The sequence below is a fragment of the Otolemur garnettii genome, unplaced genomic scaffold (genome assembly GCF_000181295.1).
Source record: "Otolemur garnettii isolate 467f Iridium unplaced genomic scaffold, OtoGar3 scaffold00001, whole genome shotgun sequence".
Lineage (NCBI taxonomy): Eukaryota > Metazoa > Chordata > Mammalia > Primates > Galagidae > Otolemur > Otolemur garnettii.
In genome coordinates, this window is record NW_003852396.1 from 70,347,285 (window position 1) to 70,371,583 (window position 24,299).

General features: G+C 46.4%; 1 protein-coding gene across 1 annotated transcript in view; it reads left to right on the forward strand.

Moving 5' to 3' along the window:
• Positions 1-1,343: 1,343 nt before the first annotated feature.
• Positions 1,344-24,299, forward strand: part of PRDM11 (PR/SET domain 11) — a 44,535-nt gene continuing 21,579 nt past the window's right edge. The window contains exons 1-4 of the mRNA XM_012801762.2: positions 1,344-1,411; positions 1,990-2,114; positions 2,467-2,570; positions 3,144-3,406. Of these exons, the coding sequence (XP_012657216.1) occupies positions 1,996-2,114; positions 2,467-2,570; positions 3,144-3,406 (486 nt within the window). The 5' untranslated portion in view covers positions 1,344-1,411; positions 1,990-1,995. The remainder of the gene's footprint in view (positions 1,412-1,989; positions 2,115-2,466; positions 2,571-3,143; positions 3,407-24,299) is intronic.

Sequence of the window (24,299 nt, forward strand, 5' to 3'; positions counted from 1 at the left end):
TGACACCTGCCCAGAGTTGCTCAGCCAATCAGTGGGATTTGAACTCAGTGCCTCTCCAGAGCCCAGGCTCCTAACCTCTAGACTTTGCCGCCTCTGAGTGTACTGTGCAGGAATATTGCCCATTCAAGTGAGAACTGCTCTTCAGGGCAGGAGTGCTCAGTAATCCTTTACAAATCCACAGGGCCTTAACGCCACCCAGCCTCCCGGGGGGATCCCTGTGATTGTTCTGAGAGAGAACCATGCTAAGGATACAGCAGGCAAGGAGGTGAACCAGACCTGAAACACACACAGGGATTTCAGGGTTCGCCCATTTCCGATTTACAGAAGGCATTCCAGCCTTTAGAAGCCACCAAGTATGGTCTATGTGACCTTGAGCAAATCACTTGACATCTCCTCCAATCCCTGTCCCCTCACAGGTGGCCCAGGACCAACCGCAGGCTTTGAGGCCAGCCCAGCACCAAAGCGGGCCGGAAGCGCCAGTTCCCACCGGGGCCACAGAGCAGGTGGGGAGGGAGCGGCGTGCGGTCAGCGCTCGGCGAGTTGTGTGTTGGGTGTCTGCTCCGTAGCCCCGCGAGCCCGTGCTCGGTGGCCGCTCGTGCCCTTCACAGCCCTGCGCCCCTCGGCTCGGCCTTGCCTTCACCGCGCTGTCGCCCACGCCGGGCGCCCCCCAGCTCTCCCCGGCCTGAGCCCCGCGGGAGGCCCTGGAATTCTTCCACAGCCCAGGCTCGGCTCGGAGTAGCCTCCCGCGACGGCCCCCTCCCGCTGCCCCTCCCGGCGCCCGCTTCCTACCGCTCCCCGAGAGCCCCCCTCCCGGCCGCCAGCCAACTGCGTGCCCCCGGGGCCGGCAAGAAGCCACATGCCCCCGCAAGGAATGCCGGGGCTGGCGGGCGGGGCGGGCGCTGGGCAGGGCCGGGCCGGGCAGGGCTGGGAGCTCCCCGCCGGGAAGGCTGGTGAGAGGCAGAGAGCGGGCCCTGCCCGCCCCGGCCTGTGCCCGGCCTCCTGCGCTGCCCCGGAGCTCACACTGTCCCCTCCGGACTCGTGTGCCGGCGCCCCTACCCACTAGGCTCTGGGGGCTGGGGACCGGAGTGGGAGGCTGGGGAAGGTTCGGCCGGCCCGGGCAGCCCCCCTCCCTCCGCACACCCTGGCCCCGCCGGCTTGGAGGAGGGGGCAGGCCGTCATGTTTCCCCACACCCCTCCCAGCCGCTGGCTTTGGGGCCCCGGTGGGGAGCAGGGGGCTGATTAGCCGAGAAGCAGGGGTGTGGCCAGCAGGGCCCCGGGTAGTGAGTCACATACGCTGCTCGCCCAGTCCCGGGGCCCAGCGCGGTCCCAGCCCGAGCGGCGGTGCCACCCCAGCCCTGAAGATTGTCCCCAGGTTTGGCATGAGGACTCTGGGGCGCCGTGGTGGAGGGCGGTAAGCAGGGGACTGGGAAGAACCGTGTGGGGCTCGAGCCCTGGCCTGCCCACACCAGCACCCCCAGGCCCTGCCTGTACCTGCTCTGAGCTGGCAAAGGGGCTGGCAGCACTCTCTGGCAGCCTCGTGCTGAGGAGCCCCCCTGCCAGGCACAGAGGGCCCATTTCTGGTGCCCACTCATCTTGGCCCCAGTTGGACTTGAGTTGTTCCTTCCCAGCTCCCTTTCACAGAGTTGTGTGCCCAGGCTCATGTGGGACCCTCCTGCACTTTGCCCTTTGGTCTTGGAGTCCAGGCTGTGCTTCCCACTCCTGCCTTCTGGCCTGAGCTGCCCTAAGCCCCTGACCCCATGGGGCTGGTGGCTCCATTCGTCCCCAGGACCAGCCTGGGATAGAAATGGCATTTCCTCTTGGCCCAGCTACAGCTGTTTTTGTTGTCTGTGTTCTCAAGCGCTTCCTCTGGGGATGGCAGGGAGGGTAACCAGACTCCCTGGGACCCCCACTTGCCCTCTCCGACACTCACCCCTCTTTCCCTATCTCTTTGATCCTCTTCCTGTGCTGGTCCCACCTCCTGCGTCCCAGGACAGAATGACTGAGAACATGAAGGAGTGCTTGGCCCAGACCAAGGCAGCCGTAGGGGACATGGTGACGGTGGTGAAGACAGAGGTCTGCTCACCACTCCGCGACCAGGAGTATGGCCAGCCCTGGTGAGGCCCCTGTGTGGGGACTGGAGAGGGAGGGAGGTCTGGGCTGTGTTGGTTGGGGACCCTAAGAAAAGTTCTGACTCCCTGCCCACCTTCCTTAACCCTGTTCCTGGCAGCTCCTGAGGCATAGGCTCTAGAAAAATTCAAGCAGTGACCCAGAGAGGCCTGGGCCCAGGTCTCAGGGCTCCAGTCTTTCTACCACACCCTCCCCTGATCAGCATGCTGCCTGGGGCTCCTCTGCTCACCCCATGTCCCCTTGGTCTCCTGGCCAGGTGTGTCCCCAGCTTCTCTGCCCACTGGGCTCTCACTTTCTGATGGCGTCTTTGCTTTCTTTGCTGGCCCCTGTCCTGGCCAGCTCTAGGAGACCAGACTCCTCAGCCATGGAAGTTGAGCCCAAGAAACTGAAGGGGAAGCGTGACCTCATCATGCCCAAAAGCTTCCAGCAAGTGGACTTCTGGTGTAAGTGGAGCTTGAGGCTCTGGGCTCCTCCTCCCTTCAGTCTTGTGGCCCCATCCTTGCTTAGGGAATTTGCAGCAATGGTACTAATGATAGGGCCTCACCTGTGATGTACCAGGCCCAGGTCCAGGCCTCCATTAGTCCTCAGCATTAACCATTGAGGTGGCTGTTGTTGGCCCCATTTTCCAGGTGAGGACACTGAGTCTTGGTGAGGGTTAAGTATCCCACCTCAGGTCCTGTGGCCCATGGAAGTACAGTTGAAATTCAAACACAGACCCACTGAACTCTAAAGCCATACTCACTCTTGAGACAAAGGAATCTGCAGGCTTCCTTGGCACTGACAGGTGCTTTCTTTGAGCCCCTGGGGAGGGTGAAGGGTTATTACCACTGATGATTCATGAGCCTGCAGCTGGCTAGTGTAGAGCCAGACCTGGGACTCCTGAGTTCCACACAGTGCGCTTTCTATTAGCCCAGGCTATCCTTGGGTGGGCCTCCTGTCAGCCCATCAGTTTCTCTGTGTGAGATCCTACCTCCTTGCAATAACTGAGGCCCTCCCTCCTCTTTCTGTCCCTCCAGTTTGTGAGTCCTGCCAGGAATACTTTGTGGATGAATGCCCGAACCATGGTCCCCCAGTGTTTGTGTCTGACACACCAGTGCCCATGGGCATCCCAGACCGGGCGGCCCTCACCATCCCTCAGGGCATGGAGGTGGTAAAGGAAGCCAGTGGAGAGAATGATGTGCGATGCATAAATGAGGTCATCCCCAAAGGCCACATCTTCGGCCCCTATGAGGGGCAGATCTCCACCCAGGACAAATCAGCTGGCTTCTTCTCGTGGCTGGTGAGTGTTCCTTGGGTTGTTCCATGGGAGAGGCTGTCAGAGAACATGGAAGGAAACCAGCAGGCAGAGATATAGGCTGGCCCTGCCTGGCCTGAGAGCTTTTCTGCCATCACTTCTGGACAAATGGATGATGGATCTGACTGTCCCCTTGCCCCAGCAGAGTGGCTGCCACGCTTGGTGGCAAGGTGCCCCCAAGGGCAAGGCGAAGAGAGATTACCTGGCAGTAGATCAGTAAATCAGGGCAATTTCCCTACGAGTCCTCCTGTGTGTCTGGCGGGCTATTCTGTGGCATTTCTGAAAGGTTTACTTAACTCCTCTTCCAGAGTGGATGACTTGGAGCTGGGGCTGTGGATGCAGACCATGGCTTCCTTCTTCCAAAGCTGTAATGCCAGGTGCTAGGCTAGGTGCTGCAGGTAAAGGCTTCAACAAGACAGGCAGAATTCCTGTCCTCAGGCAGTGGGAAGATAGGCATTAAAGAAGTACACATGTGATTCTTGTAATCAAAGCAGGGATACAGGATGCCTTAGGAACATAGCACAGAGGGACACAGCAGTGTTCATAGCACCCACGTATCTGAGGCCTGGAGCCTTGGTTCATAATGTCAGCCTTCTTTGCTATTGACCATCTAATGCAGTGGTTCTCAACCTGTGGGTCTCGATCCACAGGAACTGTATTAAAGGGCTGAGGCATTAGGAAGGCTGAGAACCACTAATCTGATGTGATGTTGGATGAGTCATTTACTTCTAGTAAATGAAGATTTGTATGATAAGGATAATTACACCTGTTGGTGAGATTGAAATGAGTCAAAATGGTACAGTTCTTAGGATTATGCTTGTACTTTGTAAGACACAGGAATATCAGTTTTTATAATTATTCTCATTGGCCTAGTGAGGGGTTTGAAGAAGGTTTTCTTTTAGCCTAAAACTTGAAGAATGAATCACAGTTAGTCTTGGAAGAGTCCATGCAGATAGAAGAGCAGGGAGAGGAACTCGGAGAAGTCCAGCTTGGTGGTGGCAATGAGCCTGAAGGTAGAATAGCCAGAATTTAGCAGGAGAGGAAGGCAGGGGCAGGTCATTGTACATTTCATTAGCCAGGAAAGCCACCGAGTGTGTCAAGCATAGTCAAGCAGACGTGTGACTCAGTCAGGTTGTAGCACAGAAAATCAGAATTCCAAATAGGAGGCCAAGGTAAGAATAGTGGCTGGAACTCAGGTGCTAGCGGCAGACAAAGGGGAAAGAGATTTAGGAGGGAAAAACCTTAAGATTTATTGATGGATAGGATGCAAAGTGAGGAAGAAGGGTTTTCAGAGATATTAGGAAGGATTACCAAAGATGGCTCATAGGAGCGAAGCTTGAGTTACTGGACAGAGATGGGAGAAGAAGGGATAACAGAGAAAGGCAGTTAGTGGGCAGGAGGGTTCCCCCTCCGTAAAGGAGCAATCTTGAGTATCTCCTTTATGCCAAGCCCCATGCTGGTCCTGGGAATACAGTGGCTGGCCAGATTGTATGTGTATCCTGCCCTCATGGAGTTTGCTGTGCGGGAGATGGAATTAATCTAAGAATAAGATAAATCCATCTAAAATCACAGCTCTATATGGGATGGAGCGATAATGAGGTGGGGAGAAAGGGAACAACCAGAGAAGTGACATGGCCAGAGATCAGAGAAGGCTTCCTGCTAGTCGGGCTGTGGTTGGAGGAAGAGAATTTATACCATGTGAAGATTGGAGAGGGGCAGCCAGATGGAAGGAATAGCAAAAGCAAAGACCCTGTGGCAGCAGAGAGCATGACCAGTCCAGGAAATCGGAAAAAGGGGCAGTGCCCAGAGTGCAGCAGACATGGGACCCTAGAAGAGGATGTGGAAGCGTGACCTTGTGGGACCCAATGGGCCAAATCAGAACTTTTGCTCTCTATTTTAGGGAATAGTGAGAAGCTTTCAGATTGTTTTAAGTGAGGGCCAGTAGAGAGTGACCTGTCACATTTATGTTTTGAAAGGGAGACTTAGACTATAGCCTGTAGAACTGATGGAGGGCAGGGATGGTGGTCAAGAGTGCATGCCCACTCCCCTCACCCCAGCCAGGGGGTTGTGGTAGTTCTCTAAGTCAGCAGTGGGGGAAGCTGGGGCCAGGATGTGGGCAAAGACGTGGAGATGAACTATGTCAGAGATGACAGCTTTGACTTGAAAATGGCCTAATTGGCTAAGTAAGGGAGTGGAAGGTGTCAAGGACATCTGCAGTTTCCTCTCCCAACAGATTGATAAAGGTGCCTTTCTCTGAGAAATGGAGGATGTTGGGTTGAGGGATCATGGTTTCGGCTTTGGACTTGTTGAGTTTGGAGTGATGTCAAGATATCTAAGTAGGCAGTTGAATGTTATGGGTCTAGAGCTGGAAGGAGAGGTTTGGAGGGGTCACGTTGAGTCACCTATGTATAGGTGGTCAGCAGGGCCAGGGATGTGGAGGGAAGCCCCTAGGGACACTGGGCTGTGTGAGAGATGGGGAAGCCTGGGACTAAGCTTTGAGGAACTTCAGCAGTCCTTGGCCCATAAAGGGCGCTTCATTCTTCAAAGGGTGCTGAGAAAGAGCATCCAGGGAGGTGGAAAGGAAACCAGGAGAGTGGGTGACCCAGAAGTTCAGGGAGAGCAGAGGTTCTCAAGGGCCATTAATATCAAATTCTGCTGAGAAACTAAACAGAGAAGGGCTGAAAAGCGTCCCTTGGATTTAGGGCCAGGGAAACCAGTGGGTCTCAAACCAGAGCGATTTTGCAGTCCTGCCCTTCACCTAGGACATTTGGCAATGTCTAGAGACATTTTAGTTGTCACAGCTCAGGGTAGGGGTATGCTACTAGCGTCTAGAACAGTGTTTTTCAACCTTCTTAATCTCAAGACATACTTGAACCTATAGTTAAACTTCTGCAGCACACTTAAATTATGTTGATCAAAAAAAGAGTAAAAAGTGTACTTACTGTGCTTTGAACTTCTTTTGAAAGTGACTTAATTAATGATCTTTAAAAGTTTTTACGGCACACCTAAGATTCTCTCATGACACACCAGGGTGCCAAAGCACACTGGTTGAAAATCACTGATCTAGAAGGTAGAGACCCACTAAATGTTTTACAATGCACAGGATACTTCCACCTCTCCAAACAAGGAATTATCTGCAGAGACCCTGTAGGAGAGCTCTGGGGGGTGGAAACGTGATTAGCATGGAGGTGGCCAGGCATGGTCACTTCTCTGAAGCGTGGTTACAGATATGATCAGAAGTGGAAGAAAGAGATAAAAGAGAGCTGGCTGGAGTCAAGGGGGTTTGTTGATTAGAGAGACTTCAGCATCCTTAAGATGCCAGCAGGAGGCGGAGCTCCTGAAGGAGTGGTGGGGAGTGGAATAGAGATAAGGCCCTGGCTGCTATGCTTTTTCATCTCCTCAGAAGGTTCCTTTAGAGACACTGGACATGGAAGGGGGTGGCTCAGCATGTTTTCTGTCAATGGGGCAATAGCACAGAGGATTGGAGCACAGGGAAGGAGGCCAAATAGTGCCTCCCCAAGATGTCCATGTCTTAATCCCCAGAATTTGTAAATACATTACCTTAATGCAGAAGGGATTGTGGAGATGTGATTAGGGATCTTGAGATGGGGAGATTTATCTTCGATTGTCTGGTGCGACCAGTGTCATTACGAGCATCTTTATAAGAGGGAGGCAAGAGGGTCAGTGTCAGAGAGGAAGAGATTGGAGGACACTGCCTTGCTGGACTTCCAGATAGAGGAAGGGGCCAGGAGCTAAAGGTTGCAGGCAGCCTCTAGAAGTTGGGAAAGGCAAGGAACCTCCATTAAGAGTAAAGCCCTGCCAGCAGCTTGATTTTTTGGCTATTGACTTCCAGAATTCTAAGGTAACAAATGTGTATTGTTTTACGCCACTGTGCTTGTGGCAGTTACAGCGACAATAGGAGACTAATACAGTAGGTGGGTGTGTTTGGGGAGGACATCAATTAGAATGCACAGGGTGGTGGAGTGAGGTGGCCTGAGATTGAGGAGGTCAGAGAAGGCAGTTCAGGTTGGGGTGAGTCGAGCCCAAGCTGCCTATGCAATGCCCAGGGAGGGCTGTCCAGACAAATGTTGTGTGGGTCTACAGTTACAATAAGCCAGGCTGTCAATGTTATTGAGCACTTACTACATGTCTGGGTCTGTGCTCTGTGCTTTAGTGCATAATTGCATTTGATCCTAATAACACTTCTGTGATGCAGGGGAACTAAGTATGTAAATGCATATTTTGGAGGCCCTGGGAAGGGAAGGGTTGCCTACAGAAAACATGTTTGAGGAGAGAGAAGAGGCCTTTCCCTAGGAATTCTAGTTAAAGAATCTTTGCAGGAAGAGGAGCTGAGAAGTCATAGATGGTAGGAGGAGATGGTGAGAAGTGAGGAGGAGGAGGTGTGGGTGGTGGGGCCAGTGCTACAGTGGGGAAACCTGAGGACTGAAAGTCCCTTGGCCCATGACTCAGGTGACATGAAGGTCTTGGTCCCTTTAGTGGGAGCAGTCTCATGGGTAGAAGCCAGATTGCTACAGGTTGAGGTGTGAGTTGGAAGTGAAGAGAGGGAACCAGCAAGGATGCATGGCATGTTTTAAAAGTCTGGTTGCCCACTGAGCAATTGTATACCAGGTGTATATCAGCACCTCTGTCATCTCATGCTCTTTCCCGTGGCTGCCCCTCTTGTTCAGATGAAGAAACACAGGGCTGAAGAGGTTAAGTGAGCAGTCCTGACTCCCATAGCTGGTCCTTGGTAGTTCCTCCAAAGATGATGCCTCTTCACAATGCTAGAGGACACTAAGAGGTCCCTTTACAGAGAGACTTGACTAAGGTGGTGGAGCAATTAATAGCCACCCCAGGCCATGTGTGACTTCAGGTCCAAATTTGGTTCAGCCTCATAGACACAGAGCAACTCCCTGAGCAGGAACCTCTGGGGTAACAGAAGTGCATGCAGCTTTCTCTCTGCTCTTATGGAACCTATGGTTCAGTTACAAGGAGGAGGGCCTGTGTAATTGGTAGGAGAAGAGGAAACTCATTCCCAGGCAGGTAATACAGAGGCAGAGTGTTACTGGTGACTATAGTGCTGCAGTAAGCTGTAGAAGCAGGAAGAAGGGGATTGGTTTTAACAGGGAAGATTGGAGATGGGTGTTGAAGGATGGATAGAAGTTCAACAGAGGAAACCAGGGCTTCTTAGCCTTTAGAAAATGGCAAAGGAAAAAAATCTAGAGCAATGCCCAGGGAAGAACTTTTAGGATCCCCTCCTCCTACCACCAGTTTATCCCCTTGGTACAGCCTACTGGAGGAAAATTGAGACTCTCTAAAGCAGAGAGACAACCCCAGGCTTGCTGCCTGGCATGGGTCAGTGGTGGGAGGAAAGAGCCTGCAATTTGCAGCCTGGTTATAAACTAGCTTGCTAGTTAAGAGGGGGCTTGGCCTGTAGTTTAGAGGGTGGGCTGGTGGCCGGGAGGTTTCTCCTGGGGTGATTCTTTCCCAGGCCTCAGCACGTCAGCAAGCAGATGGGAGCAGGAGGTAGTGGCTGCAGGCTGTAGGACAATGTGGAGGCTTTGATCTTTGGGTATCTGAGAGATGAGAGGCATCGGAGGCCTCAAAAAAGCTCAAAGAAAGTGCGTATGTGTGTACGTGTGAGTTGGGGGGTGGATGTTAAGGCCTCAGCTGGGGAAAAGCAGGCATAAGACAGCTCTGCCTGCTCAGGTGATGGGTGGGCTGAATGGTGTGGCAGGGGGCGGAGAGGAAGGTGGGCAGAACCATGGCACTGATTTTAGACCAGCAGCTGGAAGCCCCACATCCTAAATAAACTGCATTCATTTGTCCAGTCCTGCCCCAAAGCCGTCCTGGGTATTGTCTTTTCTTGACCCTCTGCCTGCCTTCAAAAGCTGTAACTCCCATCCAATATGACGTTTCTTTTCATGGTCCCTCAGATGTACACTCTGCTCTAGTAGACACAATGCTGGTAGTCACCATAAGCCTAGCTGGTAATGTTTATTGAGCACCTACTATGTGTCTGGGTCTGTGCTCAGCGCTTTAGACCATAATTGCATTTGATCCTAACAACACTTCTGTGATGTAGGTATTATTCTATCCATTGCACAGCTGAGAAAACTGAGGCCTGGAGAGGATGAGTCATTCTGCACAAAGCTAAACAGCTGGTGAGTCGCTGAGCTGGGGTTCAAACCTGTGCAGTCTGACTCCAGAACCTACCCTCTCGTCCCCCCCACCCCCCGGTCCTCTCTGCCTCCCCTCCTTCTCGTGCCTCTTACTATCTCCTTGTCTTGGTTGACTCTATTCTACTCATCCTTCCAGCACAAGTTCCCTGTCTGTCTCTCCTCACCCTGGAGGAAAGCTGACCCCACTGTGTGCACAGATCCAGGGCCTGAGTCTAGGAGGACTGAATGGTCATTCCATTCTGTATCTTTCCTTCGTGGCCTGGCTGTTTTGGCAGGAGTCTGGCACTTAACTGTGTGTTTAGAAAAGAAATGCCCCTTCCTCTTCTTTTTCATCTTATTGGAAATTATAAATGCCATAAATCATTGCCAGGGTTTCCCCAGCCACCCTCAGACCCTGCAGGCCAGAGACGATGCTGTAGGTGTGAGGTGCTTGGAGGTGCCATGCAGGCGTGCGGTTTTGTAAAGAGGCAGAAGAATGAGGAGGCCAGCTCAGGGTTTCTGCGTAAGTTTTCGCTCAGACCTCAGCTTGTTCCAGCAGGGATTTAGGGCAGCCTAGCAGGATACATAAAATATACCATGATAACATATTAAAACTGGGAGAGAGAAAGAGGAAAGAAAAACAAGGGTGGAGACCCTACATGGAGCCAGGAACGAGACTAAAAATGCACACCATAATGCCCTCTATCTGCACCGTTAGCTATGCAGACTCCAGATCTAGCAGCCCCTGAGAGTGGGAGCCTGGCTGGCTACTAGTGCATTCTGCCCATAACGTGAGAAGTCCCAGAGGCCTTCTGAGGAGGTCCTCCCTTCTGGGCACTGTCACTGGACAGATTTCCCAGGGGCCCTTCTAAAGAGGACACTGTGTAATGGAATTACTTGCCCCAGGCCAGGCAGCCTTCCCGCCTGCCAGTGTGCTACTGTTCTGGGAGAAGCAGATGTGAAATGGGGCTTCAGTATTCCCATTTCAGCTTCCATCAAAAAATGGAGATTTCATCTAAAACTTGAAATTGGACATTCAGAACTTCCCGGCACACTCTCTGGAATAGAGTCTGAGAGACACTGAGTACCTGGCCTGGATGGGAGAGTAAGCAGACAGTTGCAGTGCCACAGCTGTGATGGAAACAGGCAGGTTTTACCATGTTTGGGGGAGCTCAGAGGAGTGAGGAATTAACAGGATTGTCTACGAAGAAAAGAAGGGGCATTTGAGACAGGTTGGGTGTGTATGTGTGCGTGCGTGTGTGTGTGTGTGTATGCATGCGTGACCAAGTGCTTTTCATACTTGTTTATTTTAATTTCCACTATTTTGAAAGTTTACAACTGGTGAAAAGTTGTAAGAATTGTCTAATGCACACCCACATGTCTGCTTTTAGAGTTACCTGTTGTTAACAATTTATAATGTTGCTTTCTCTCTTGTTCTCCATACTCACACACACATACACGCACACATTCTTTTTTTGTTTGTTTGTTTTCTGAATTGTTTGAGATATCATTATAAGCATCAGGACAGTTTACCTCTAAACATTTCAGCCTCTATTTCCTAAGAGTAAGGCATCAGCCTCTATTTCCTAAGAGTAATACTAGAGGTGGGCGAGCCTCTTTTGAAAAGGCCAGCTGGTGAATATTTGAAGCTTCATGGACCATACAGTCTCTGTCACAGCTACTTAACTCTGCTGTTGTGGTACAAAAGCATCATGGATGAAAGAATGAAGAGCATAGTTGTGTTTCAATAAAACTTCATTTATAAGTACTGAAATTTGAATTTCATATAATATATGAAAATAACATAAATGGACTGGGTGTGGTGGCTCACGCCTGTAATCGTAGCACTGTGGGAGGCTGAAGCAGGAGGATTATTTGAGCTCAGGAGTTCAAGACTGACCTGAGCAAGAGTAAGAGCCCATCTCAACTAAAAACAGAAAAAATTAGCCTTGTGGGGGTGCCTGTAGTCCCTGTTACTTGGGAGGCTGAGGAGGAGGTTCTCTTGAAGCCAAAGAATTTGAGGTTGCTGTGAGCTATGATGCCACCCAGGGCTGAGATAAGACTCTGCCTCAAAAAAAATAAAAAAAAAAAAAAGGAAAGAATATAAATGAAATGAAATGACCTTTTTTTAGTCATTAAAAAATGGCAAAAGCTAGCCAGATGTGGTGTGGCTCATGCCTGTAATCCTAGCACTCTGGGATTCTGAGGTAGAAGATCACTTGAGCTTAGGAGTTTAAGACTAGCCTGAACAAAAGTGAGACCCTATCTCTGCTAAAAACAGACAAAATTAGCCAGGTATTGTAGTAGGCGCCTGTAGTCTCAGCTACTTGGGAAGCTGAGGAGGAGGATCACTTGAGCCCAGGAGGATGAGGTTGCTGTGAGCTAGTCTGATACCATGGCACTCTAGCCTGGGCAAGAAAGGGAGTCTCTGTTTCTACAACAACAAAAATTGTAGGCTGGGTATGGTGGCTCACACCTGTAATCCTAGCACTCTGGAAGGCTGAGGCAGGTAAATTGTTTGAGCACAGGAGTTCGAGATCAGCCTTAGCAAGAGCCAGGCCCCGTCTCTACTAAAAATATAAAAGAAAACTAGCCAGGCATTGTGTCATACACCCGTAGTCCCAGCTACTCAGGAGGCTGAAGCAAGAGGATTGCTTGAACCCAAGAGTTTGAGGTTGCAGTGAGCTATGATGCCACAGCACTCTACTCAGGGCAACAAAGTGAGACTGTGTCTCAAAAAAAAAAAAAAAAAATTGCAGAAAACATTCTTAGCACAAAGGCTATCTGAAAACAGGTGATAGGGGTTGAATTTGACCTACCAGGGTTGATAACCATCCCTGGCCCTATTTACCCACCATATAATTATGACACTCAGGAAATTTAACATGAAAGCACACTGTCCCATCTATAGTCCATGTTCACATTGTACCTTTCCCCATCCAAGGACCCATTCATGCATGACACGTTGTCACGTCCATTAGTCTCTTTTGTTCTGGAAAGGCACCCCCTGCATTATCTTTTCTCTTTTATGGTAGCAACACTTTTGAAGAGTTTGGACCAGTTGTTTCCGTGATGCTACATAGTTTATTGTCTGATTGTTTCCCCAGGGTAGATTCAAGTTGTATATTGTCAGGCTAGGTGACATTAGAGCAGCAGTTCTCAACCTGTGGGTCGTGACGCCTTTGTAACAATGAAAATACATCGAGGCATTAGGAAGGTTGAGAACCCCTGCATTAGAGCTTTCTTGTGGCATGTTATCCATATCGTCAGAACACGTGATGGCACTTTGTCTTGTCTTTTACACAGTGGGTTTAACAACTATTCATATAGGTTCTTGCCTGTATCAGTTATTACTCATGGTTCAAAATGATTTTTATATTTCTTCCATTTCTTCTATATTTGTTACTTAACATTTTTCTGTTAAAAAAAAAGGTACTCCGCCTTCTCCTGCACACCATCCCTTATTTTAAAATTATTTTAAATATCTATATGGACTCATGAATTCTTTTTTCATTGAACATAATATAGTCCATTCCTGTCATCATTCATTTTGATGTTTAAGTTACCATAGATTTGGCCAAAAGGAGCCCTTTTAAACTGGTTCTTTGTTCTTTTGACACATCTCCATCAATACTTTAGTACTTTATTACTTTCTGGCACAAGAAGATGTTCCAGCCATCTCTCCTAGAATCTCTGATTCCTTGTAGTGGGAAATAGCAATTGCATGGAATCCACTAGGTATGTGATTGCTACTTGGGTGTCCTTGCTTCTAGGACTGAACTAGGTTTTGAGAGGTGGGTTAAAATGAATGGCCTACCAAGTCAGAAACTGAGGGACCACGACATACAAACAGTGGGCATAGCATGTACAAAGGCCCTGGGGCACATGTGTAATATTGAGGAGGGTGGTAGTAATACAGTATAACAGAAGCATAGAATGTGCTTAGAAGGAAAAGTGGAAGATGAGACTAGGAAAAAGTCACTTTACTCATGTTCCTAGATGCATGTGGATTATAAAATACTACTGATTCAGTATCAGCTCTTCAGGAAGTAAATATATGTCTCTTCAAAGCTCAATATACAGTCTCCAAGATATGGAAACAACCTAAGTTTCCATCAGCCTGTGGATGGACTAATAAACTGTGATATATGTATACCATGGAATACTATTCAGCCATAAAAAGATAGAGATATCACATCATTCGTATTAATCTGGATGGAGTTGAAACACATTCTTCTTAGTAAAGTATTACAAGAATGGAAAGGCAAGTATCTGATATACTCAATATGAAGCCAGTAGATAGTCTAATACACGCCCACATAAGAGACACCACCACAGCAGAGACTTTGCCTAACACATGCAAACATTGTAACCTAATCATTTATACCTTCATAGTAATCTGAAATTTAAAAAAAAATTTTAAAGGAAAAAGAATGTGTACCTCAGTCCTGAGATTCCTCTTAACATCAGAAGCATTAAATGGGCTTAGCTCATATAGCTGTTTTATAAATGCAAGTAGTTTCGTTATTGAATCATAAACTAAAACAAAGATTTTTACCCTAAAAATACTGAACCATTTCTGATAGGAACAGAGTCTATAATTCCCTAAATCTATTATATTGAAACAAATGTAGAACATGAAAAAATATTCTGAGTTGGTCTATTTCCGATATAGACCTGCTCCTAACCTGACCTTCTGTACTCCTGGGCACCTCGCCACATTCTCCTGCAGCTGTTTCTCACTCGAATTTGTGTTCAGGTGACTTCTAGTGTTGGTAGAGTCCCAATGTAACATTAGTTTTATTTTACTATTATTTAGAAAGGTCCGACACAGTGGCTCACTCCTATAATTCTAGCACTCTGGGAGGCTGCTAGCACTCTGGGAGGCTGAGGCAGGTGGATTGCTTAAGCTCAGGAGTTCAAGACCAGCCTGAGCAAGAGCAAGACCCCATCTCTACTAAAATTAGGAAAAACTAGCTCAGTGTAGTGGCATACACTTGTAATCCCAGCTTCTTGGGAGGCTAAAGCAAGAGGATTGCTCAAGCCCAAGAGTTTGAGGTTACTGTGAGCTATGGTGCTACAGCATTGGACCCAGAGTGAGAGAGTCAGACTCTGTCTCAAAAAAAAAGTATAAACATAAAGGTACGTAAGTAAACACGAGTTTCTCATACTGATACCTTTTTGATAACTATAAACCCAAAACAAATTGAACAGAATTACAAACATCTCAACATAATTCAAATTAATAAAATAATTTAATGTGATGGATGATACTGTTTTACTAAAGTGAGATTACTGTTTCTAAGGTGGATATGGCAGTGACTCCTAAGACACAGTATCATTGGTGTTTGGAGTGCCTTTGATGTGCTGTGTGATATCTTTATTTTCCCATTTGTCTCTGTTTGAAACACTGGGAATTCTTTTTTTTTTGGCTGGGGCTGGGTTTGAACCTACCACCTCCAGTATATGGGGCTGGCGCCCTGCTCCTTTGAGCCACAGGTGCCGCCCAATACTAGGAATTCATTTGTTAGCACAACTGCTACAACGTCTCTTAGCCTTTTCTTTGCCAGAATACTCTGTTTACATACTAAGTTTGCAGTGGTTCACTGTTCATTTGGCAAGTAGTAATAACTAGTGTTGTACGGTCAACAGTTACTGGGAAACCAGCTACCTCAAAATTCAGAGGCACAAAATCGGGGTCGGGAAGCTTTTTCTGTAAAAGGCCAGATCCTAAATAGGTTTTGCAGACCACACAGTGACAGTCACAATTACTCAGTTCTGCCATGGGAGCTCAAATGCAGCCATAAGTGTGGCATGTGCCGGTACAAATTTATTTATGGATACTGAAATATGAATTCCATAGAATTTTTATAGCATGAAGTATCATTCTTCTTTTGATTTACTTTCAACTATTTAAAAATGTACAAATCAGCGTTAGCTGGTGGGCCATACAAAAACAGGTGGTAGGCTGCAATTAGGCAGCAGGCCATGGTTTGCTGAGGCCTGGCGTAGAGCAGCCATGATTTTCTCTTGCTCATGTATCTGATGGGTGACTGTAGTTCAGCTGGTTTAGCTGGGATCACTGGAGGACTTGGCCTCTGCCTCCGTACTCTGGAACCAGGTCTGTCCCAGATACCTGGAGCATGTTTGTTCTGGGCCCAGACTGAAGGAGCAGGAGCTCCCGAGGGAAGCTCTTCTGTGTTTTGAGACTTTGCTTGCGTTGTGTTTGTTAACATCCCACTGGCCACAGAAGTGTCATGGTTGAACACAGATTGTACAAGCCACCCATAAAATAGAGTCTAATGCAGAGTCACATGGGAAAGGGTGATAGAGACAGGTGAGGAACTGGACCAAGAATTCAACCTGGCACAGGCACCAACTCAGCCATAAACACAGTACTCTTGCGAGTGCAGAAATCTGATGGTGATTCTCGTATGTTGATTTTTTAAAAATGAAAACTTTGAGTTAAAGATTCTTAAAGAGAACCTTCAAATCTTGGGCAATACTAATTTCTAGTAAATACCCTGGCTTTGACAGTAGGGGATTTTGAGTTTCCTGGTGTTTGAAAATTTCCCAAGGAGAGGTCTAGTCCAATCTGTGATGCTTCCTGAACCTAATTCAGCACCCCACATGCCAGTGGGTCCTTAGCACATGCTAGTTAGGGGTGATGAGCAACAACACCAATATCAATAATAATAGTAGTAAGAGTAGCTGCCAGGTACCAAATACAAATGCTTTTTGTGTCCTAACTCTGTATTCTCCCAACAGCACTATGGGTAGTTAAAGACCAAGTTACTTAGCTGAGGCTACACAGCTAATTGTGCTGCCAGGACCACAAACCAAAGTCAAAGTTCAGGTCCCAAATGTGAACACTTAAATGCCCACATGTTATTTCGTTGGTCGTCTTCCCACTCACATAGAAACCTCCTGATTCCTTAAGGAATTCTTTTCAAGCATATGGTATAAAGTCCTTTCTCTTTCCTTGTATGATTGCTGGTGCTGAATCTTTGGCAGATTTTATTTTTTTTAACAGCTTTATTGAGATCTAATTCACATACTATATAATACAGCCATTTAAAGTATATAATTCAACACTTTTTAGTATATTCACAGATATGTGCAACCATCACCATTGTCAATTTTAGATCATTTTCATCACCTCAAGAAGAAATCCTATATCTTTTGGTTGTTATCCCCCAGCCCCAGGCAACCGCTAACCTTCTGACACTATAGATTTTTCTATCCTGGACTTTGATATGAATGAAATCATATAGCAGGTGGGCTTTTTTCACTTAATGTTTTCTAGCTTCATCCATGTAGTAGCAGGTATTGTTCCGTTTTATGGCTGAATCATGTTCCACGTTTTATCTGTGCATCCATTGATGGAGAGTGAGTTGTTTGCCTTTTTGGCTGTTCTGAATGATGTTCCCATAAACATTCATGTGTAAGTTTCTGTGTGGATATATGTTTTCATGTCTCTTGGGTGTAATACCTAGGAGTAGAACTGCTGGGTCTTATGGTGACTCTGTGTTCAGTCATCTGAGGAACAGCCACACTGTTTTCCAAAGCAGCTGGACCACATTGTAGCACATTCCTCACCAACAGTGTATGAGGTTTCCGATGGCTCTGCATTCTTTTTTCTTTTAATTTACTTTTTTTATTAAGTCTAATACGCATAGATCATGAATACATTCATGCATATGTGGGGTACAATGTGCTGATTTTGATTTTTTTTATATATACCATCTGACGTGGTTACATTAAACTAATCAACACAACTTTTCTACGTTCCTGCCAACACTTGTTTCGGTCTGACTTTTTGAGTCTAGCTATCCTAATGGGTGGGAAGTGATCTTCTCATTGTGGATCTTTAGGGTTTTTCCCTCTGCTTTTTTTCTGTCTCTTTTTCATTTCCCTGGTAATTGAAAAAGAGCCACCCATGATGGATGTTCAGGTTGTGCACTGAACAACTCTGTAGGGTGTTTTTTCCCCTCAGGCCTATGAACTGCTTCTGTGTTAACTTGGAAGATGCTTCTCATCTACCACATGACATTTAAGGTTTGTTTCTACCCAATTCCCCTCTGGCTTCAGGCTCACTTCAGTTTGCATTTTTACTCCCTCCTGGATAGGCAGATTCTCCTTTCTCTCTTTCCCACCCTTGCCCAGCACCCTTCATGTAAAACATAACTAAGAGACAGGATTCAGGCCAGTCTCCCTGACAGCTATTGGGACTTCAGAATGCTGTTTACTTGCACCAGGAGCCAGACTCCTTACCAAGGAGAGAATGAGGCTGTGTGTGGTCAGGCAGGGTAGGGAGTGATTGGTCCTAAGGCTGGATCCATAGTCCTGGCACTTTGTACAGGCAGAGCAGAACACAGAGAATGTGTTCTGGACTCACACATTCCTGGGTTCCAGTCCTGGCTCTCCCGCTTGCTGGGAGTGTGTCTTTAGACCGCTCACCTGCTCTTTCAGAGTTCCTTTTGTTTATTCTTTTTTTTATTCTTTTTTATTGAATGGTAACTATGTACATTAATGCACTTCTGGGGTACAGTGTGGTGTTTTCACACACAATTCAAAACACTTCCATCACACTGGTTAACATAGCCTTCATGTGAGTTCCAGGATTCTTATCTATAGGATGGGAATGCACCGTCTAATGGAACATTATGAGTTGTAACATTCATGCTTGTTGCACGCGTGGTGCCTAGCAGGTGATGAGCAGGTCACAGGTAGCTTTACCATCTCTGGTTACCATCACATGGATTTCAGGAATGGCTGGGAATGGATATGAAATTTGGGATTGTATGTACACATGCCTCATAAACCTGACCTCCAGTCTTTCAAGCATTAAAAGAGAAGGAAATTCTGCCATTTGCAACAACATGGATGAACCTGGAGGATGTTATGCCAAGTGAAATAAGCCAGGTAGAAGGATGGACGCTACCTAATACACTTATCTGAGGAATCCTAAATAGTCAGACTTCACAGAAGCAGAGAATAGAACGTTGGTTGCCATGGGCTGGAGGGAGAGGGAAATGGGAAGGTGTTAAGCCAAGTACAAAGTCTGTTATGTGAGATGAACACGTCCTAGGGGTCTGCTATACAGCGTAGCACCTATAGTTAACAATACTGTGTTTCGTACTTCAAAATTTACCAAGAGGGTAGATCTTATGCTAAGTTATATCACAATAGTAATAATATTAATAATAAATAAAAAGAGTAGGAGGGGTCTTTTGGAGGTGATGGCCATGTGTACATCATAGTTTGTGGTGAGGCTTTCACAGGTGTACACATATCCAGCCCCGTCAGGTTGTACGCATTCCATACGCACAGCTGTTTGTATGTCAGTCATACCTCAATTAAGGGAAAAGGAATTTGATGAAAGGTAGTTTTAGTTTTAAAACAATACAAAGAAGTACTAATTTCCCTAGCAGTAAAATTAGGGCAGATAGGTTAGCTCATGGTCCTTACGGTTTTTTGAATCACCTAGAAAGGTATACTCATGTGCCAATATTCATAAAATACTGCACACATGTTAAGGGATCCCTGGACACCGAATTAGGAACCTGGGCCTGGATAATCTCAGAGGCCCCTGTTCAGCTTCAGTGTTTCTTTTTTTTTACCCAGACCCTAGTGCAGTGGCATGATCGTAGCTCTCAGCAGCCTCCAACTCTGGGCTCAAATGATTTGTCTACCTTGATTTCTTTTTTTTTTTTTAAATAAGTCACATATACATGGATCATGAATACATTTATGCCTTTGTGAGATTCAGTGTGTCGCTTCTTTGTACAAATTGGAGGGCTTACATCCTACTGATTAACATAGCTTTCACCTCATTTACTTAACCACAGTGTTAAGACATTTGTGTTCAATACTGGATAAATTTGACTTGTACCCTTGCAATATGCTCCATAGGTGTGGTCCCACCATTAACCCTCCCTCTATCGAACCACTCCCTTCCCATTCTCCTCCCCTTCCCTCCTTCATCCTGGGCTATAGTTGTGATTCATCTCTCATATGAAAGTGTGAGTGATTATAAATTGGTTTTATAGTAATACTATATTGCATTGGATGTTTTTTTTCCATTCCTGAGATACTTTACTAAGACGAATATTTTCCAGCTCCATCCATGTAAACATAAAAGAGATAAAGTCTCCATCTTTTTTTAATGCTGCGTAGTATTCATGGTATACATATACCACAATTTATTAATCCATTTATGGGGATGGGCACTTGGGCTTCTCGTAAGACTTGGCAATTATGAATTGAGCTGCAGTGAACAATCTGGTATAAATATCTTTGTTGCCAAATGATTTTTGGTCTTTTGGATATATACCTAGTAAAGGAATTGCAGGTCAAACTGCAGGTCTACATTTAGATCCCTGAGTGTTCTCCAGACTACTTTCCAAAAGGAACGTACAACAGCCCTCATAATGGGAGAGGATTTTTGCATGTTATATTTCTGACAAAGGTCTGATAACCAGAATCCACAGAGAACTCAAACTTATTAATAAAAACAAGTGATCCCATTTCATTGTGGGCAAGAGACATGAACAGAAGCTTCTCTACCTTGATTTCTTGAGGTTTCAGGCATATACCACTAAACCTGGCTAATTTTGTTTGTTTGTTTGTTTTTTAGTTTTTGTAGAGACCAGGTCTCACTATATTACTTTCCCTGGTCTTGAACTCCTGGCCTCAAATGATCCTTCCACCTCAGCCTCCCAAAGTCCTGGGATTATAGGTGTGAGCCACCATGCAAGCCCAGCTTCCATGTTCTTCATTCAGTGTTTCTGGGTGTAGCAGAGATTAGAGTTCAAGTTCAGGTCTTCAGAGGGCTGGGCTGGGAGTGAGTTGAGAACAGAGGTTGTACTGTCTGCCTCCTGGTGTTTGGGGGAGGAGCATCTGAGGTGTCCAGAGCACTTTGTCAACTGTCGATGGCTTTGCAAGTCATCTTTATAACCACTTCAGAATACTTTATGGTTTCAGTGGGTTCCTGAAAAGTTTCAAACAAATGAGGTTTTCAAAAACCTGGTCTCTGCAGCATCTGGTAGTGGCCTCAGTTAGAGGAGCTCAACAGTGAATCCCTGATTGGGGCAGAGGAGCTGTTGCAAGGCAGGGTGTTCCTCCCTATTAAAATGCTAAGCAAATGTGCTCAAACTGTAGGCAAGGCTGGGACTTCAGAGAGGGCTCCAGAGAGTCTGGTTTGTTCTGATGGAGTGCTTAGGGGAATTTGGGGGGTAATATCTATCCCTTTAAAGCATGAACTGTACCATCAGAGACCCAAGTTTACACCCTTCCCCATGTATTTCTGGTGGAGCCCCAGGCAAGTTGCCCACCAGCCCCAAACCTCAGTTTCCTAATCTGTAAAATGAGGATAATTATAGTAGCTACTTTGTAAATTATGACAATTCATGCAGTAGTATATCAAAGTGAAGTTGCTCCATGAGTGGTAGTTATTGATGACATTTTATTACTGTCAGAAATAGCATTCTCGTCCACATGGACCATGCTTGACTCAAAGGGCCAAAACTCAGGCATTTATATTGTTTTTTTGAGAATCTTTCTACATAGAATCATACAGTATTAGTTATAGACATAATTATAAGGTCATTTAAGATAGATTTCCACCCGTGAGGAAAATCCTTTTATTAGCCTCCCTGATAGCAATCATCAACTGCTTAAATACTTCCAGTAATAAGCAGCTCAGCACTTTATGAGCTGTCGGTCCTAACTCAAGATAGTTATTCCCTGTGCCAAAAGCTCTGTCTGTGTTCCTCTAAATGCATGCCCATCCTGGTCCCGTCCCCCAGGCTGTGAGCCTTCCCACCTTTGATGATGGTTCTGGTTTCTTCCATCTCCCCTTCTCCAGGCTGAGGACTCCCTTACCACTCTAGTCAACCTTCCTTGGTCAGGACTGGGTTGTCAAAGTTCTTGCGCACAGTGCTAGGAGCTTCTGGGCTGGTCTGAGAAGCTCCAGGTTCAGAGGGGCTGAGGAGTTGACCTTGAAGAATAAGTTGAGGGAGGACAGTGAGAGACCAGTCTTCTGGGGGCTGGTGCTGAGCATCCAGTCCTGACTGACCATCCCTGGATCCATCTCTGCCCCAGGCAGAGTGGCCTGGGCTCATCCAGGGCCTGTTCCTGCCTGCCCCATACCCTCTGCCTAGAACACTATCACCCGCCTCTTCTTTAAGATCTCAGCTTACACTCTATATCCCCCAAGAGGGTCCTTGACTGACTCCTAGGTATGGGGCCCCAGCTCAGAGTTCCCATGAGTTCCCTACACAGTTCTCCACCATAGTACTGACCACACACTGTCATAGTGACCTGGCTACTGTACCCAATGTACTGTGAGCTTTCTTAGGGCAAATATTCTGTCTGCCTGGATCACCATTTTATACCCAGAACCTGTCACTGTAGCTGCTCCCTTTGTGATATTTGTTGGTTGAATGAATGAAAGAACAAATAAATAAACACCTCTCAGAAAATCTCTGGAAGCTAGCAAGCAGACATCTTAGGCAGCTCCTGTGTCCCTCACAGTCACCTGCCCAAGGCCATTCAGCTTGTAAGTGGTGAAGCTGAGAACCAACTCCTCTGGTTCTGTGGTTCCTATAACCTTGTAGAAGCCTCCACTACTGGCCTCAGGGAATAAGAGATGCTTTTTCTTTTCCCCCAGGAGAAAGAGGAGCAATCAGAAAATGATAATGTGGTGTGGTTAGTGTTGTGATAAAGTATAGGGTTCTGTGACACTCCAGAGGAGTGTCAGCATCATCTGGGGAGACTGTAAGAAAAAGAGAACCCTGAACTCCATGCTTTCTTTTCTTATCTTTTTGAGATTTTTAAAACACAAAAGCAGAATGGTCTTGTAAATGGAGAACACAAAAGCATCCCTACTTTTCTCTTTTCTCCCATCTAGAGGTAGTCAGAGTGGAGAGTTTGAAATGTATCTCCTAGACTTTCTATGCTCACATAAACATGCATATAGTGGTGTGCAGGTAAACGTTTGTAACAATCTGCTGGTGATGGGAGTCAGGGAGAAATATGAGGTCTAACAATTAAGTTCACTAAGTCATCCTAGAAAAAGTACTATATACCTTGTTGCTGAATATTACTACAGTCACCTTCAAAATACACCAATGTCTAGTCCACCCCTCAAAGCAATTTTGGAACTCTCTTTCTGGAATGACCATCAGAGCTGTCATCATACTAGGTCTGACAATTAAGTTTGCAAACTTGCTACTGCACACTTACGTTGGCAGCACTGTACAAACAATTTGGTAAGGTTTCATAACCTTGATATATCAGTGTCTCACAGCTATGTTCTTGTCAACATGTGGTGGGTGTCTTGTTGGGTGGCGTTCATTATTACCATTGCATGTTTTTGTGTGCCACGTGACGAGATAGCTCTGATAGTCATTCCAGAAAAAGAGTTCCAAAATTGCTCTGAAGAGTGGACTAGGCTCTGGAATCAGTGCCTAGCTTTCCAGGGGGGAGTACTTTGAAGGTAACTGTAGTGATGGTCAGCAATGAGGTATGGAGCACTTTTTTCTAGGATGGGTTTGAGTATGTGCCAGTTTCCATGGTGTAAATGGCTGATTTTAAACTACAAACATGAAATCACTCAACATGCAGTTGGGAGGAAATATGCAGTGGCAGCTGTTATGCCATGTATAGTATTTCCACTGTTCTGGTACAGTAGGTGCCAGTGCCTTCAAGAGCATAGATAACAGTTAGTAAAATGTGGTAAACTAGTCAGGAAGTGGTTAAGTTTTGAGTGTTCTGTTTTAAAAATAAATAATTTATTGACTTGTAAGTTTATATCATTTAATTTTTAATATCGGTTTTGTTTTACAACTGGTTCACAAAATTCCTGAAAGTATGAACAGTTGACCCTTAGGACATGCTACCTTCAGCACAGCACTCATTTCCTCTCTACTAAAATACTAACATCCTATCAAGGCCACAGTGATGGTGCCAGTACACTCCATCCCGGGTGACAGAGTGTGACTCCCATCTCAAAAAAAAAAAATAATAAATAATAAATAAATAAATAACCTTGTGTAATTTTTTTTTCCTTAACTTGCTTCTATTACTTAAAAGGCTCTTCATCTGACTATTTATTCTTTCACCCAGGATTCTACCAAGTGTCACTTACTGTGTTAGGAACTGACACCACCATCGTGAGTGGGACAGCCATGTGCTTTGCCCTAATTAGGTTAGGGAAGGAGACTGTCAGGTACCAAGTTGACAAAGAGATAAACATGGTCAACACCAAAAGAAATGCTCACTATAATGAGGACTGTAACAGGACAATGTTCTAGAGACATGGCTATGGGAGGCCAAGGGTGTGGAGGTTGAGGTGTGGCAAGGAAGAACTTACTTTCGGGTCCTGTCCAGAAAGGCTCCTTCTGTGGAACTGACATCATCAGAGTCTCAAAAGATAAGAAGGGACCAGGCGTTCAGAGCTTAGTGAGAAAAAGTTGAGAAAGGGTATGTTTCCTTGAGTGCCGTTCATGTAAAATTTACAACCATGCAAAACAGTTCTGTTCAGTGTTCTTAGAAAAAATCCTCACATCATAAAAATGGGAAGGCTCCCTGCAGGGTGGTGGGTACCCTTGGAGGGAGGAAGGGAGAGAGATTGAGTTGACGGAGGCAGAGAGGGTCTTCAGCTGCATCCAGGCTTTTCTATGAAGTGAAAGGAGAGACAGGATTGGGACATA